The 18,288-nt window shown below is 38.0% G+C and overlaps 1 protein-coding gene across 1 annotated transcript; it reads left to right on the top strand.

Annotated features, from left to right (window-relative positions):
* The first annotated feature begins 11,605 nt into the window (after positions 1 to 11,605).
* LOC145047237 (phosphoglycolate phosphatase 2-like) lies at positions 11,606 to 14,149 on the top strand. Its single transcript, XM_078995482.1, has 11 exons — positions 11,606 to 11,835; positions 12,048 to 12,115; positions 12,391 to 12,483; positions 12,562 to 12,633; positions 12,759 to 12,830; positions 12,893 to 12,952; positions 13,027 to 13,079; positions 13,152 to 13,249; positions 13,350 to 13,449; positions 13,556 to 13,659; positions 13,815 to 14,149. The coding sequence occupies exons 1-11, from the start codon at positions 11,736 to 11,738 to the stop codon at positions 13,913 to 13,915; spliced, it is 921 nt and encodes a 306-aa protein (XP_078851608.1). The 5' UTR covers positions 11,606 to 11,735; the 3' UTR covers positions 13,916 to 14,149.
* Positions 14,150 to 18,288: the final 4,139 nt, after the last annotated feature.

Below are 18,288 nucleotides of genomic sequence, written 5' to 3'. Positions count from 1 at the left end.
CAGAAATCGAGAAGTAGTACAAAGAGAATGATTAGAAATCATGTCTTATACGATATCTAGAATGGAGGAATATATGATCCCTTATCTAAGGACACGCGTATCTGATAGGATCAGAGTTGACAGCGGCTTTGGAAAGCTACGATTACAGATCAGGATCTGAAGTCATACACAGAATAGTTGTTAGACTTATCCAAGTGGGAGACTGTTGGATTAGTGTCTAAGTCCATAACTATTTTGGTATGTACTTAACCCGATGGTGCATGGTCCTTTTGGGTTGCCTTCACCAAAGCAACTTGATTGGAGAAATAAATAAAGAGAGAGAGGTTATTATGATTTATTAATATGTTATAAGAATAATATACTAAAGGGGAAATCATATTTGTTTAATTAATATTGGTCAATAATTAATTAGGAATTAATTTTGTGATCAAGTGTAATTAATTAAACTAGAGGGGTTGATTTGTAATTATGTGATAGTTACAAAATAAGGTAAGGATTATCTTATATATAGGGTGAACGAATTTAAGGAGATAATGCCTTAGAATTTGACTATGATAAGGATTCAAGGATTATCTTATGGGTTGCTTTGTGGATAAGCAACTAGATAAGGATAATGACTGAAACCCTATCTCTACACCTATATAAAGGCCCTAAGGCTCATGAATTCGTGTATCTTTTCCCAAGAAGTCCTAAGGACGAATTCTAACCTCTCTCCTCTCTCTTTATACCTTCTCCATTTGCTCTTGGTGTTTGTAAGCCATTAGAGGAGTGACACTTGTGACTCTAAGCCTTCCAAAGTCAATTCAAGGAGGAATTGGGATTGTTATTGCTACATAACAATCAAGGTATGATCTTAAACCTAATTACATATTAATATGATTACTTGAATGCTAGAATTAGGGTTTATAGTCTTGTATTCAAAGCATGTACAATAGAGAAACCTAGATCCAAGCATTAGGGTTTGTACGAGCACATAGGATGTCTTATGACCAAAACCCATTAGCATATGCCAAGGCCGTAAACACCTCTTAATCATGTCAAAATTCCCCAAACACACTCCTAAAACACCCTTGGACTTAATACATAAATTAGGGGTTTATCATTTTGGGTTTAAACCATTTAAACACATCAAAATGGAGGGACAAAAGGAGTTTACGGCCCAGGTATGTACCAAGGCCGTAAACACCCCTAAACATACCCAAATGATAGTTTTAATCCCCCCAAATGGTCTCACACTTCATTATAAATTGCTAGCAAGGTATTAGGGGCTTGAAACTTCACAAAACTCAAGGAATGAGAGTTTACGACCATAAACTCCCTTAGGAGTTGTCCCTGGGCCATAAACTCCATTAAGATGCCCTTAAATACCTTAAACCCACTCAAGCCTTTTGGAACTGGACCTAGAAAAACCCCACCATCAAGATTGAAGCCTTAAAACACACTAGAACCCCTCACCATGAGTTTATGGCCGTAAACTCATGGTGAGTAGTCCCTGGGCCGTAAACATGGTGTTGAGAGTTTACTCTCGGAGAGTAAACTCCATTCCTAAGCCATACACACCCTTAAATGTTACCCGGGACACCCCAAACACTTAACCAAAGTGTTTTCCGCTCCTGTGAGTGCGTATACTTGTTTAATTAGTATTAAATATACTAATTGTATGTGAATATATGTTATCATATGTTAAATAGGTCTCTAAGTGTTTCCAAGTCCTTACGTGACATCGAACACCCAACCGGCACCCTCGTCGGACCTACTTACACCAGGTGAGTTCATACCCCTGAATGAACCTTTTCAATGTTTTACATGTTTTATAGGGGGAAATACAAGTTAAACATGCCAATCATCATATCAATCACATGTGATTGATGACCCGCATGCACGAGATTTTACCACACTGTACACCGTTTACCGAGTAGGATACTATAATGGTTTTCAGAAAGGTTTTCAATTGTTTCAAAACTCTTACTTGTACTGTTGTATCTAAAATCATTTCAAACTGGTTTATAAAGATTCCAAAGATTTCTACAGGTTTTCAAACTTATTTTACCAAAGAATACCAAAATGTGATTTTCCTAAGTATAAAGTTTTTCCAAGGTTTTCATCGAAGTTCCCTTTTACGACGTATACTTGTACTTGTTTATTACTGCTGCTCCGCTTTACTTATTTAAAAATCCTACTTGATAACGCTTTCACTTCTTGATACGCTTATACCTGTTATTGCCTCTATTTCGCTTATACTTGTAGTCACTTATACTTGTTAGACGTTCTACTTCATCAGTTGTCGATTCCACTTCGTGATACACTTATACTTTGTGCACTTATACTTCACGAATCGATTATTCCACACTATTCGCTCACATTGTATGATTCAGTTATTCGCTCACACTGTATGATTCAGTTATTCGCTCACATTGCATGATTCAGTTATTCCACACTATTCACTCACACTTTACGATTCAGTTATTCCACATTATTCGCTCACACTGTATGATTCCGTATTTCTACACTATTCGCTCACACTGTACGTTATACATCACGATTCGGTTATTCCACACTCAATCATAGTTAGATGTATGTCTGTACTTGTATAGGTGCATATAAATAATGATTCAAGGACTTAGGAAGGTTTGTCCGCCCTATTTCTTTTTCTTCGTTGAGATGTGGTCTGGTGGGATCGGATGGCCGTCCGAAGGTCGTTTGATTCATTAGTTGTATGTTATGTATACGAGCATAGACATATCAGTTTACTCTAGTTAGTTCAGTTAAGAGTCTCTACCTCTAGTTCAACACTTACATTAGAAACACACTACCAACTATTTGGAAGTCTCTACCCACTATTTGGGATGCATCTTTAGGACACGGCATTCTCCGTCGTCTAGTTGATAACTAGAGTCTCCTGCAGGGAGAGCGGACATTGTGTGTATAGATCTATATGGGATTGACACCCCGCACCCTGACTGCTAGCTACAGTCCACGGCCCACCAAGCCAAGGGGTGACAAATGTCATAATTTATAGACGCTTGTAGGGCGTCAGGTACTCTAGTGTCGGTTAGTATGGTTACGAGTATCCCAGGTAGCCTTATAATTCATGGCTTTAAGGTAACGGTATTTCACCAGAAATTTACATTGTATGCTGGTAATTCATTTTCAGAGTCACACTGTTTTGACCTCGCAAGATGTATCTTTCATTTGATATTGTCTGCGATCCGTATTCTCTGTTTTGACCTCGCAAGATGTATCTTTCATTTGATACTGTCTGCGGTCCTTATTCTCTGTTTTGACCTTGCAAGATGTATTGTTAATTTGATACTGTCTGCGGTCCGTATTCTCTGTTTTGACCTTGCAAGATGTATCTTTCATTTGATACTGTCTGCGGTCCGTATTCTCTGTTTTGACCTTGCAAGATGTATCTTTCATTTGATACTGTATGCGGTCTGCATCCACTGTTTTAGATCTTACTAGCTGTACCTTTCATTTGGTACCTTCTGGGGTCTGTGTCTCCATTAGTTAGATGGAACCAGGCGTGTCGTTCGTTCGATACTCTCCTGGAGTCTATGATTCTTTTGCCTTAATCAACAGTCCTCACTGCTGAGGCATATGTTATTTCCTTGACTTCTCTTGCTTCTTTTAATAATCAAATTCAGTATTTTGATAATGATAGCGATTAAGGGAAAACTACTTTTTACCGCATAACTCTGTCCAGTCTTGGTAGAAGGCTGCTTTTATTAAAGAAAATATAGGATTTTCTGGAAAGAACTCTAATACACTGTATACTCTTTAACTACTACATCATAAAGTTATTTGAATAAAATGTCACTAATTACTTATGAACTCACCAGCATTTGTAAAAATGTTGATACTCGCTTTTCAAATAACTTGTATTCTCAGGTCAGCATTAGACAGGTACATCCCCGGAGCTGTTGATGAAGATAGCTTAGTACCATGCTGTTCTTATTACATTTACTAGTATTAGTTCGATATATTGTAATGTGAACCATGTAAAACTATTACTATTAATGCAATGTTTTGTTGTACTTTGATTACTATAATGCATGTGTTGTGATAGTTGACATGACGTCATCCACCCCAGAACGTTTCCGCCGTTCCGGTTTTGGGGTGTGACATTATGCCTCTAATAGGCTACACCATATGACACTATCTACATGGCTTCTTCATAACTTGTTCTCCATGTATCCATCCTCACTCCTGATTCCTTGCATCATCAGCTGCTTCGTCTAGGATCATATGGAATGCTCTTGCCTTTGGTTTTGGCGGAATGTTTGGTCTTGCCGCCTATTTCTTTTTCGGGCAATCCTTAGCAACATGCCCTTCTTCACGGAATTCATAACACACCCTTTTGCTGGCGGTGCACTCGTTGGCGTAATGTCCGGTCTTCCTACACTTGTAGCAAGTCACTTCTTCGCTACATTTCCCAAAGTGATTCTTCTTGCACTTCTCGCACCATTTCACTTTGTTTCCTCCTCCGCTAAACTCCTTTGAACCAGACTTGATCTTCTTATTGGTCCTCATAGACCCCTCAAACTTCCTCTTTTCGCCAACCTCAATCTTGTTGGAAGCTCTTCCCTTAATCATATCTTCCACAGACTTGGCAGCCCATATAGCTACCTCCAGAGTAGGTGCCTGACGCACCGGCACCGTGTACTCCCATGGAAGTCCTTTTGCGTACTTGTCGATTTTCGTCAGCTCATCCGGAACAAGGTGCAAGGCGAACTCCATATTCTCTGTGAAGTTGTTGGTGTATTCATCAATTGACATGCTTCCTTTCTTCAAGGTTAGGAACTGGTTCTCTAGCTCGACTAAGTTTTGAGTTGAACAGTACTTTCGTTTAAATTGCACCAGAAACTCTGCCCATGCTAGTTGCAAGGGCTCATTGGGGCTCAAAGTCTTCCCTAGGGTATTACACTAGCGAACAGCGCCTCCTCTGAATTGACGTACTGCAAACGTGGTTTGTAGCTTGCCTTTGCAACCACATGTCATGAAGGCCAATTCCATCTCTGAGATCCAATCCATGACCCCATTCGGATCTTCCTTCCCAGTGAAAGTCGATGGCTTGCAAGTTAGAAAATATTTGTACTTTCATCCATTCCTCTCGACTCTTTCATCATGATTGTTCCTCCTAATCACCGGGGGATCAGCTTGACCAACGGTCCTGCTGTCGTTCCCTTCCTCAGACTGACCATCATTCAGCTCGGGCTGTTCAATAGGCATCGTAATTTCCTCTCGAGCTTGTTGAAGTAAACACCTTGTTTCCTCCATTTGACGATCCAACATCATCTGGATCAATGCTTGCACTCCAGCCATCGTGATTGGCTCTGGTGCAACTTCTACTACGACTGGTATTTGCTGTATCACTGGGGGCTGATCTCGGTTCCCATTTGCATTCACGTTTCCGCTATGGGTCCTTGCCATCTTTATCTATACACTGAATAAGGTGAATCTAGATCTTTATTAAGGATTGACATTTAAATCATCCTTATCACTCCGAAACGTTTATATGCTAGTTCTAATATCGTAGTTAAACGCTTAGAATCCTAAACACATAAGGTTTCCAGATCCGGTCGGCAACAGACCATTGATCCGAACGAATAATAACATGTCAGGCACAAGGCATTTAACACATAAAAGCATTTTAGGCATAATTCCTAAAATAAGCTAGTGCTCACACCTCACAATCATCGCTTAACATTCTAAGTTTAAGTCTAGAAATCCTACAAATTCCTAGTTCGCTTAAACTAATGCTCTGATACTAACTGTGACATCCCCAAAATCACAGCCAGAAAAGACCGGTTTTGTTTATACTTTATTTCAAAATCAGAGTAATCTTTTAATAAAAGAGTTGCGGAATTTGTCTCAAAACAATATTATGATAAAGATTTATCAAAAGCATTTCCTTAGAAATGTATTTCATTAAAAAGACTCGGGATGTCATGTTCGATACAGTAAATAAGTATAAACAATACAACATAGGCCTTACTACATTATTTCATATCTATAGGCCTATATCCGTAATCCCCCATCCAAAACATCACATCTATGCTCATGCGCCACTACCTGTAATACAAGAAACTGAGTGGGTCAGGCTTGGGATCCTGGTGAGCACATAGGGTTTTCAACCCACAATAAATAAGTTTATTAACTTTATCAAACCAAATAAACCCGATTACCCATTCCCGTTATCCTCACTTTACGTCACTAAGACATCTAACACAAGGGACCTAGTCTAAGGACGATCATCGGGATGGACACTACTACTAAGGGGATTCCTCAACAATAAATGTCCTTAAGGCAACCATGTAGGGGATGGAGTACATCTGGTGTCACACCCCCGAACCAGACGGCGGAAATGTCCGAGGGCTGTCGTGACTCAATTGAATACCATCACAATGAATATACATGAAACATAACATCATACATCACCAAGCATTGGAATATTACAACTGGTAGCGTTTACATTTAGTACATTGTTCCCTAACATTACATGCCCAAAAAGTAGATTGTTCGGTGCTAATTAAACAAGCAGCAAAACGTCACTGAGTACACTTATCCCTTCGATTTATCTGTTACTTGAGAATACAAGTATTTTGAAAAACGTCAACATATGAAATATTGGTGAGTTCATAAGTAATGTTTGAAATCCAATGTTTGTATTGTTTTGAAAACCACCAGAAAATCCGATATTTTCTGAAAATAATATAGCGTAAAAAAAATATGTGAAGATCCGTGAGTATGCTTGTTTGTTTTCTATAGATGTAAGCGTACGAGTGGTAAAATTCGCCATGTAGTTCGTAAGTGTATTAGTTGAAAACCCTGGGAAAACCCGACGTTTTCCTATCACTTTGCTTTAATTAGTTTATGTGTTGTTGTTTCGTTACGTTAGAGGTATTCGTTGAGCTCTGGAGGCATTGGGTATACAGTGGGTTGTGAATTGTTGTAACGTACGTTAATGAAAACGTCCAGTTGACAACCGTACAAGCGATCCCTTAGGCGTCGCTCGCACTTATTCACATAACCCAACCCTCCCGGACTTGTGTAGCCCCACGACCAAAGGGAAAAAAAAAGAAGGTGCGAAACCCTCGGTATTTCCCTACGTCGTTCAAGACCATAGCGAATGCGAAGGGCCCGAAGCCCAACTCGCAATCGTGAGTTCCCGACTTTACTAGCAGTACGAAGGACCCTTGGGGACCAGCAGCACGTTTGCCATTGAAAGTCCTTTTACACGAGGTTAAGTCGTATTAGACCCAACTACATGTAAGTAAGTATCCTTTGGGCCTAAAGATCATGTCATCGGGCTAGCTAGGCCCAACGAGCATGATTTGAAACTTTTGGGCCTAAGGAAGGTACGTCGACGTATTGAGTAGTTCCACGAGAGTATAGAGTTCCGAGATTTCCATGTGTGTATTGAGCGTCGTAGTGTTAGTAGTTTCGGATTTGTTATTGATTCGAGACCGAATCAATTCGTTTGATAACGATTGTTGGTGATATTGTGTATTGTAACTCATCGAGAGTCGTAGTGTTAGTCTTTGTTCACAACGAGTGTATTGAATTATCATTGAAAATTTTCTGTTTACAACCCCTATTTATTTTGTAAATTTACTTTTTCACCCCTTTAAGTAAATTAATTTCCGGTTTAGTCCTTAAACCATTTTTCTTGGCATTTTAACATCAAAACTTAATGAAATTGATATTTTTCAGCACCTTTTTAGTTGAAAACAGTTTTAGGCCCTGAAAATACAATTTTCTCGGTTGTAGCCCTTCATTTCGCAATTTTTACACTTTTGGCCCAAATTGGAAATTTTTTGCAACTTTGGTCCTTTTTAACTATGGAAAGCATTTTTGACCTTTGAAAAGTACTTAGAACACTAATAACCCACTGTTTTACAGAAAAACAAGGTTCAACCCCTCAAGTTTGGGAAATTTCGCATATTGGGCCCTATTGGGCCGAAAATGTTATTTTTAGCCCATTAAGCTTGAAATTTATGTTTTTAATCCTCCAAAAGAGTATATTTTCAGAAAATACATTATGGAAACTGTTTTGACTCATCTCACCCATCAGATTTTGAAATATTTCATTTTGGGCCCTTCAACTTTGTATTTTTAACATTTTATGTCTAAAAAAAATGAGTTTTTAGCCCAAAGTATGTGTTGTTAAGCCACTTAGCTATTTTTCTTGGTATACTTTGTATGTAGTAGTATATTTTATGCTAGTATCATTTAATATAAAGTATATCTCGGTTTTTAGTGATTCATGACTAGATCCAACATCATAATCATACAAAACACACATATAAGCATAGAAATCATACAAGGCATACACATAATGATAGATCTACACATTTGCTTGTATTCTCCCCCACAAAAACTTATAAAAACCGAAAATAAGGGGGTATGAAGCTCACCTTTTTTGAAGGTTTCGGTTTTTGATGAAGATGTGAAGAGGTTTTTGGCCCTAGCAAGCTTCTTGAGGAGCTTTACAACTTAGATGGCTCTAAGATGCATGATTCACGAAATGGAAAGGGTTAAGAGGAGATTTTGAAGAAATCAAGAAGCTAAACCATGGATATAAGTAAAAACTTACCTAGGATGATGATTTTTGGTGAAGAGTCCTCTTGAAAGCACACACCAACTTGAGATTTTTGATGGAAGAGGGAAGAGGTTTTTGAGAGTGTTTAAGAGAGTTTTTGAAAGAAAAATGAAGGTGGTGAGAGGGTTGGCCGAGAATATGGAGAGAAGGGAGAGAGAGAGATCATAACCTTGTTATTTGTGAGGTAATAGTTAGTCTTGAAACATGAGATGCTACCATAGATATATGGTGGTTAAACATGAGTTGTCACATGCATGTTTGGTCTTCATTTATCCATTCTTTTCTTTTTTTTCTTTTTTTTAATAAACATGGGCCGATTTGGGCTTAAGAGAAAGGAAAGAAATCATCTTGGGCCCACACTCGAATTTATGAAGCCCAAAAATAAATTTTCGGCCCGTTGGGGCAAATGAAATCTTTTATGGCCCAACAAGGCTCATTAGAGGTAAGATGGATTATTTTAGGCCCACATGGCCCAAAATGCTAAAGTTTTATGAATGTGGTCTATTTAGAGCCCAATTAGGGCTTCTAGGCCCAATAGGAGAATTTTTAGTTCATAAGGAACTTGGACCGGGATTACTAAGGTTTCCAACCCTTAGTTAAACATATGAGGTGTATTTTGAACGAGGATAGAGTATTGTATTCACTTAGAGTACATGCTTTTACAATGGATGATGTTTATATGAGAATAGAATTTCCTAGCTAAAAATGCTAGTTGTGACATTTGGTGAGCACATAGTTCAAATAAACACACAGTTCAAATAAACACCTACAGGTTGCGAGCCTGCTAGTGTTCCACTAGACTGTCTATAATAGTCCGTGGTCGTCATCTATACTCCGGTAGATGACTGGATCATCAATAACATCTATAACGAGGCCTCTCATTATTTTATTTTGTCACACAACAACTATTACATCTACCCATGTTTTACCCAACACATTTTGTAGATATAAAATACATATACAGTTTAAATCATTGAAAACATGTATAAAACGTTCATCCAACATAGATAGCAAGTATTCAGATAATATGCACACATAGCACGTAATTTATATAAAATACTTCATATCTATGTGTAAACTGAAAGTAACTATGCACTCACTTGATTAGGTGGTGACTCGGTACTTGAACAACACTTCGTTATCTCAAAACAATTTTTTTTCTTGACCAAAACCTAGTATTAATACCACTAGAGTTTAGTTTTAACATTAATTGCGACTAATTAATAATCTAGCTATTATTACTATTATATAAATGTTAAATAACACTCAATATAACTCATAATAATAACCCAAATAATTATTTTAAGGTCCTAATAATGTTACTATAATTAAATAAAAGCTATATTAAATATAGTATAGGTGTAACTCACTTACAACAGGTTTTTATTAAAACTCGGCTTCGCTGGAGCAGCGTTTTCGAGCCGAAAGCTTTTCTTCTCGGAGCCGTCGGGCGCTCCGGGGCTTTCTTCTCGTGATAGGGAGGTTCCCTAGACTTGGGAGGGGTTTAGGGAGGTTAGAGAGAAGTTAGAGAGAGAAAGAAAGGTTTGAAGGTGTGAGGAAATTATGAAGAGTTCATCTCTTATTTATAGGAATTGTATAGTAAAGTAGTCTCCAAGCTTCGTCCGTAACTTTTGCATACGAGCTCCGTTTTTGTCTGTTTTTTTACCGCTGAGTTCCTATTAATGAGATATTCAACTTTCATTTAGACCTCGTTGGCTAATTCTCAATCTATCTCGGATTTACAAAACTGTATCGAATTCGTCGCGCTCGAAAAGTAGAGACTAAGCTTCGTCCATAACTTTCGCATACGAGCTCCGTTTTTGTCTGTCTTTTTACCGTTGAGTTCCTATTAATGAGATCTTCAACTTTCATTTAGACCTCGTTGGCTAATTCTCACTCTATCTCCGATTTACAAAACTATATCGAATTCGCAACGCTCGAAGAGTAGGGACTAAGCTTCGTCCATATCTTTCGCATACAAGCTCCGTTTTCGACTGTCTTTTTATCGTTTAACTCCTATTAATGATATCTTCATTTATCGTTTAGATTATTTTGGCTAAAAATCAACCGATCTAAAATTTAGATTTCGGGCTGTGCACCGCTATGCTAAATCTTAGAAAGATCATAACTTCCTCATACGAAGTAAGATTTGGATCTTCTTTTTATGCACACTATCGGTTTAACATATACTACGAATTTCGTTTAGATTGCTAAGGCTAAATCTCGCTCTATCATAAGTTCACTGTTTACGCCTCCCGGTATCGTATCGGTTCCGTCGCGAAACTTCGATGGATCATAACTTCTTCGTTATAACTCGGATTTCGACGCTCTTTATATGTATAGAAACCTTGTAACATATACTAAAACTTGGTTGAGATTATTTATTATTAATAATCTTTTATCGAAAAGTCGTTTTCGACCCCTATTGCCTCTAAATTGACTAGCCCGGATCTACGGACATTACAATCTTCGAGCCACAACCTCGAATTAGGAATTGATATGGAACAAGGCATTACAAGGGTTCTTGATCCTCGCTCTATGACGAAAGAAAGTGAATCAACTAACTGAAGATTAAGGATTATAAATGCAAATGAGGCTCGATCATATTTGTATAACGGTAAGAGAATGTGTACTCTAATTTATTAATTAAATAAAGTAGAATGATCAAAATATTTGACAACTCAAACCTATATTAAGGAAAAGACTGTCAAAAGTTAAGTCATTGGATCAAACTTGATTCAAAATGAAAAGTTTAGACCTTTCATATATCAGTTCAAACATTTTTGAATCGAAATAACAATTTTCAACAAACGAAAAAACAATTTCTATAATTTTGTGGTAAACATAAGTTTAAGAAAAAATAAGTTAAATAAGAAATGAAAAAAAGGAGATGTATCGGCTCTAACGTGCATAAATGAATATAATATTTTATAATTTTATAAAATAAATGCAATATTAAATAAGATCGCTTTTAGTGTGAAGGTGCAGCTTAAAGAAAAAGTGACCCACCCGTTCTCTCAGTGTAAACAAGAAAGTGGGAATATTCGTAATCGCTTCACAATTGACGCCATTACTTTGCTCAATTAAATTCTTTCTTATTCTCGGCGAGTGAAGTTACCAATCATCAATCATGGCCGACGTTGAATCAACAACAGCTTGCCAGCCTCTATCTCTCACCAACGCCCGAGAACTCTTGGATTCAGTGGATGCTTTCCTCCTCGACTGCGATGGTACGTTTATATCTTTAATTCTTGCTCCAATATGTTTTCCTTTATGAAATACTCTCTTCGAAGAAAGGTTTTGAGGTCAATCTACTGCCACAGTTTGACACCAACTTCTTAATGAAACTGTAGCTTATTCATTGATTATCTAGAGCAGGGAATACTACGTATTATGAATCATTGATATGTTAATAATGCTGTGAGTTTGTGTTGATGATTAGGTGTAATATGGAAGGGAGACACACTGATTAATGGCGTTCCGGAAACATTGGAGATGCTTAGATCAAAGGTCGTAAATTTCCCAGTCATGTATTAATTTAATCAATTTATTATTTTTTTGCGAAAAAGAGTGTATTGATTAAACATCTGTCAAGTGTACAATGACTATGATCTAAGATGAAATGGACACTTTTCATATCTATCAACCTGCTATCGATTGATATGCTATTTTATTTATGTGATAAATGAACTAATCTTAGAGTTGTGATAATCTCAAGATTTTTGTGGTTACTCTTGTTGTTCGAGTTGGATATATAAGTTTTCATAGCTTATATGATATTACAGGGGAAGAAGTTGGTTTTTGTGACAAATAATTCAATGAAGTCTAGAAAACAATATGCTCACAAGTTCCAATCCCTTGGAATCCCAGTTACTGAGGTTTGTTAATAGTTATGTTCCATTACGTTGCCTAATTTTCTTTAGTTGTATACTCAGCCTGATAGTGGTTGATTGCAGGAGGAGATATTTTCTTCATCATTTGCTGCAGCCATGTACTTGAAAGTCAAAGAATTTCCTCCACAGAAGAATGTTGGTATTTACAAGTTTTTATTACAGATCTTGTTTTTCAAGATTTGAGTTATTAATTATACAGCTTCTAGCAATGAAGATGAGTGATGAGATTCCATAACCAATTCCATTATGTTGGTGTGTAGGTGTATGTAATAGGTGGGGAAGGCATATTAGAAGAGCTAAAACTTGCTGGATTTACTGGGCATGGTGGTCCTGTAAGCATTTACATATTAGAAGTCATTTTGTTGACTTTAAATAATATTATTTGGATCTGCAGGAAGATGGGGCAAAAACTGTGCAGCTTAAAGCAAACACTCTGTTTGAGCATGATAAAAATGTAACCTGTCCTTAAACGTTCTTAAAAACATATATTATTATATTAGATTTTTTAAATTAAATTTATGATTCTAGGTTGGAGCGGTTGTGGTGGGGATTGATCCGAATTTAAACTATTACAAACTACAGTAAGAAAGATTAGTCATGGCTTTTTATATGAAAAGTTAAATAAAATGTTACAAGTGGTGTGTAATGTGCAGGTATGCAACTCTTTGCATTCGTGAGAATCCAGGATGCATTTTCATTGCTACCAACCGTGATGCCACTGGCAATATGACTGATTTACAAGAATGGCCAGGTAATTAAGCAAGGGCATTCACATCTTTTGCATGCACTCTGTCCCATCTTTTAAGGGCAATATGGTAAATTTAAGTGTTGCAATGTTATTGTATTGTTAGGTGCTGGGTGTATGGTTGCTGCGGTGTGTGGGGCAACAGAGAAAGAGCCAATTGTAGTTGGAAAACCATCAACCTTTTTGATGGACTTCTTACAAAAGAAGTAGGTACTGTAGTCAATCGACTTCATTTTCCATTTTCAGAAGTGTGTAATATTGTAAATTTGTAATATGTTATGTTGACTGTTGACTGTTGAGTTGACTTTGCAGATACAATATTCCCACGTCTAGAATGTGCATGGTGGGTGACAGATTAGACACTGATATTTTATTTGGACAAAATGCTGGCTGCAGAACACTTCTTGTTCTTTCAGGTCCATTTTAATCTATTAAAACATTGTTCACTACTTTTAACGCAATTATACCTTTTCTTTTTTCGTATTAGCATGTTGTGGATCGATGACCTTGCTATAGTTAGGTAGAATTTATTCTGTTTTCTATTTAATAGATATGTTAATAATGGTTGCAGGTGTGACAAGCCTGTCAACACTACAAGACCCATCAAATCGTATCCAACCACAAATTTACGCAAACCAGATTTCAGACATTTTTGATCTACTAAAATCATGAATAAAAAATCATGGCTAAGGCTAACCTATCAAAGTATCAACCCCAAGAGAAAATGAAGAAATACAAACTGTGTTCAGAAAGAATATCTGTATACAAGAAATAATACAAACAGACCCTTGTGTGTTCCTTCTGTTTTCATGTATTTTTTTTTTCTTTTGAAAATTAGCGAAAACTAGAAACGTTCGCGTATTTAATGCCTCAAATAAGCCTACGCCCATCATTTAGCGTTCAACATTTGATCACACACTTGGGTATTTTTGGATTTATGTTGCTTTTTGAATTTAATATCGATGAATGTAATGAACTTATAGTTTGTTTTGTCTCCATTGTAGTAGTATGAGCATTGAAGATCCCAATTTTAATGTTCCAATCATTAGGTTGTTTGGGAAAAATCCTTCACCTTTTTAAAAAACGAGCTCTCTAACAACTTTTCTAGCCACTATCTTTATTTGCCCCTCTAGCCTTTCTAGAATAAACATGGAATACCCTTGGTTTATTTGGGTCATGGTCCAACAATTATGAATTCACATCTTTACTCCCTCGTTCAAACAAAGTCTTGTCCTCAATTGTTCCCCCTTGCTATTGGACCAACCAATGTTCGACAGGTCATGTTGTTCTTTGACAGTGTTGTCTTGCCGAAATAGCCATAGGAATCACTATTTCTGCATCACTAAAATCCAACTCTGGTGGCATAATCGATTCGGTAAGCCCTATATCACTTTTTGTAGTAAAGATACATGAAACACAGGGTGAATCTTGGATATTGGTGGTAACTCCATTTTGTATGCGGCCGGCCCCAACTCAACTGCAATTTTGAAGGGACGAAAGAAACGAGCAACCAATTTCTGATGAATTCTTTTTGTCAACGATAGTTGTCAATTCAGTTTTAATTTAACATACACCTATTCGCCTACCATGAAAATTACGTTGTGATGTTTCTTATTGGCATGCTCCTTCATAGTTGTCTTATCTGTGCATACAATGCCTTGTCTCTATCTTGTAACTCTTTTAACACATTTTGTATATGCACCTCGACTATCACAAAATTAACCACCGAAGGTGGTTTCCGACCATACACAATCTCAAAAAGAGATCTTTTAGTCGAGCCATGGAATGTGGAATTATACCAAAACTTTGCCCAGGGAATCTATGCTAACCATGCGTGAGGTTGGTCCACCACAAAACACCTTAAATATGACTCCAAGCAACGATTGATTACTTCCGTTTGACCATTAGATCTCGGATGATAAATCAAGCTCATGTGTAATTCTGTCCCTTAAGATCAAAAAACCTATAACATCCGTTAGTATTTCTATTTTAGTCATTGGCTTATTTAATGTTTGAATTATGGTCACTTACACTGAGCGTATGAGCCAAGTACGCCGGGCATAAGTTAGCAAGGAGGTCAACGCGACAGAGGGAGTACGTTGGGCGTACATGTGAGTACGGTGGGTGTACTTAGTGGTGTTCCTAAACCCTAATCCTTGAGTGTGATCCCTATTTAAACACATTATGCTACCCTTGGTCATTAAGGTGGTGTTGCATTCAAGCTTGTGGATCCAGAAGCTGCTTCACTTTGTGCATCTTTTGAAGGTATAAAGTTCATGCCTTGTTGATATTCTTTCTAGATGTCATTTATGAGTTCTTTGTCCCAAAGTATGGATCTTTGTGAGATGGAGCACTCCAGAGCTTATTATTTTTCCTTTTAGGTGTTTTACGATGCTTTGGTTCATAAAAATGCTTGCTCGATCATTTCCTTTGGCCTATACATGAGTTAAGTGACCTTGAGTGTTGTGAAAGTTAGGGTTTTATGGATTGACTCCTATTTAGCCATGCAAAGGCTTAAAGTCAGAGACTTTATGGATTAATACATTCTTTAGTGGTCAGATCTGTGGTTGGAATAAGTTTCTTAAAGGAATAAGACATTTTGTTGATAAAAAAAGTGACTCTCTTTAACTTTAAGGATCTACAATCTTGTTTTGTGTCTATCGCAGTTAGAGTGGCTACCACAACGAAAATTTGTCTACTGAAGTTAAAGCTAAAGAAGAAGTTGGTTTGTGAATCGTAGTGATCCACAACCACTACCGCATTGAAAAACCATGAAGACTTTTGGTTACGTCAACTGACTTAGCGTGTTAGCTTAGTTTTACCTAGTGAACCTTGCGTGGTCACTTACGTCAGTAGAATATTAATTGTTTATTTCGTATGTAACTTTTTGGGACTCTATAAATAGAGACTCCCGTCTTCATGTAAATCACCACTTGTTCAAGCTCTTTCTGAACTTTCATTGAAATACAAAAGATCATTCTCTTTATATCTTATCTGAATCACCAAGTTCCTCTTCACCTTAAAGTGATCACATTTATTAACTTGTGTTTGACTGCAAACCTTGTTACGAATCAGTTTGATATATACTTGACATAACTTGTTATCATTTATATTTCCTTCACATTTCTGCAACTAACTATCTAACAATTCTAACTTATTATTGTTGAGCTAACATGATCCTTGGAGATTAACTTATTCTGCAACTATTATCTTGTACTGTTCAAGTGTTTCTCAAAAGTTTTTCTCTCAACAATTGGTATCAGAGCCAAAGTTGTAACGACCGAAAAATCCAACCAATTTAAATTTTTCAAAAACAATACGATTTCATTAAATTATTACAAAAAGGTTTTCAATACATTATTTATCAGAATATTCCCAGGTCCATTTCATAAAACATAAACGCGAGGAACGGTACGATCACGCCTTTGCCCTGCCACAGTCTCCTGAAGAACCTGAAAAACATAAAACCACAACTGTAAGCCCGAAAGCTTAGTGAGATACCCCCAAAATACCAACCACATAAACGCCCTTCCAGGCTACGACCTTCCTGTCCAAAACTTATTGCCTTCCGGCCCATAGCATAAAAATCATACATAACATAACAGAACATAGAGTAGTCATGCTTATCGGGTTTACTGTGTGACTGGTCCGCCGTATCGGGCCTTCAGTCCACCGGATCCACCCTCCGAGTCTAGTCATGTCCTTCGAGTCTACAGTGTGGTTGGTCCGCCCGCACCGGGCCTTCAACGCACCTGGTCCACTCTCTGAGTCTACAGTATAAATGGTCCGCCCGCATCGGGCCTTCAGTCGGCCTGGTACACTCTCCGAGCCTCGGCATGTCTGGTCCGCCCTCATGGGGCCTACAGCCTATCCGGACCGCTCGCTGGGCCTTCGGAACAACTGGTCCGCCCTGGGTATCTTGGCCTACAGCACAAAGCAGGACCCACCTCAACCCATCTCTAGTCCATGTGCACATAACATACAATCATATAACAGTCATAGTTAACAAACCGATCAAGCATATCACATAACATATCATTTCCCTAACCAGGTTACCAACCTAACCGGTCACGAGCATAGCATCACTCTACATATCGGGAAACTGACCTTAATCAGGTTTCTAGCATATACCATCCTAGCTACCAGGATGCAGACATGTCAAGAAATAACATAACAACCATATCCGAATCACAATCCAATAAAGGGTCGGCCTTGGTGCCTTAGACCCTGTTGATATAGTGAGGATAACTCACCTCAAACTGCCGGCTGAAAGGATAAGATCCCGCTGCTCCAAACTCCGACACGAACTCCTCCACTGAACACCAAAACACTCAACTCAATAAATACCCTTAATTACCAAAATACCCCTGGACGACAACTGGTCAACCTTAGACAAAGTCAAAGTCAACCCCTGACTGACTCTACTCGTCGAGTCAACTCGATGACTTGCCGAGTCCCTATGCTCAGAACTTCCCTCAATCCGCGACCTAACTCGCCGAGTCCAACAACTCTGAGTCCACTCGCACCCAACTCACCGAGTCATCCCTTGACTCACCGATTCTCGACTTAACCAGAAAATATTGGGACTCTTCGACAAGACTCGCCGAGTCCAAGAACAGACTCGCCGAGTCTAAGGCTATCTTCAACCTACTCTCCAAGTTGTTCATCCAACTCATCGAGTTCCAGCTCATCTTCAAGTAACTCGTCGAGTCCACCATTGTGACTCGCCGAGTACCACCGGTTTGAATCCATACAGAAGCATTCCAGGCCATGCAGATGATCCAAAACATAGATCTAGCCTCCTACAATCCATTCATCATGTAAAGAGGCAAACTTTACGTGAATCCAAAGAGATCTAGGCCTTATTCACTTTAGAGCTAGGGTTTGGGACATGATGGCTTCACTAAGCACTCAAACACAGGAACTTTAATGCACTCTAGGCCTTCAATATTCCAGATCTGAGGTAGCAACCTCAGATCTAACCTCCAAACTCCAAAACATACCAAAATAAACTCCCCACAAACCCCAAAATGATGAATCCATAT

This window comes from Lactuca saligna, chromosome 1, assembly GCF_052625555.1.
Source record: "Lactuca saligna cultivar CGN05327 chromosome 1, ASM5262555v1, whole genome shotgun sequence".
Taxonomy (NCBI): domain Eukaryota; kingdom Viridiplantae; phylum Streptophyta; class Magnoliopsida; order Asterales; family Asteraceae; genus Lactuca; species Lactuca saligna.
The sequence above is the reverse complement of the archived record's forward strand: the minus strand, read 5'-3'. Positions and strand labels throughout refer to the sequence as shown.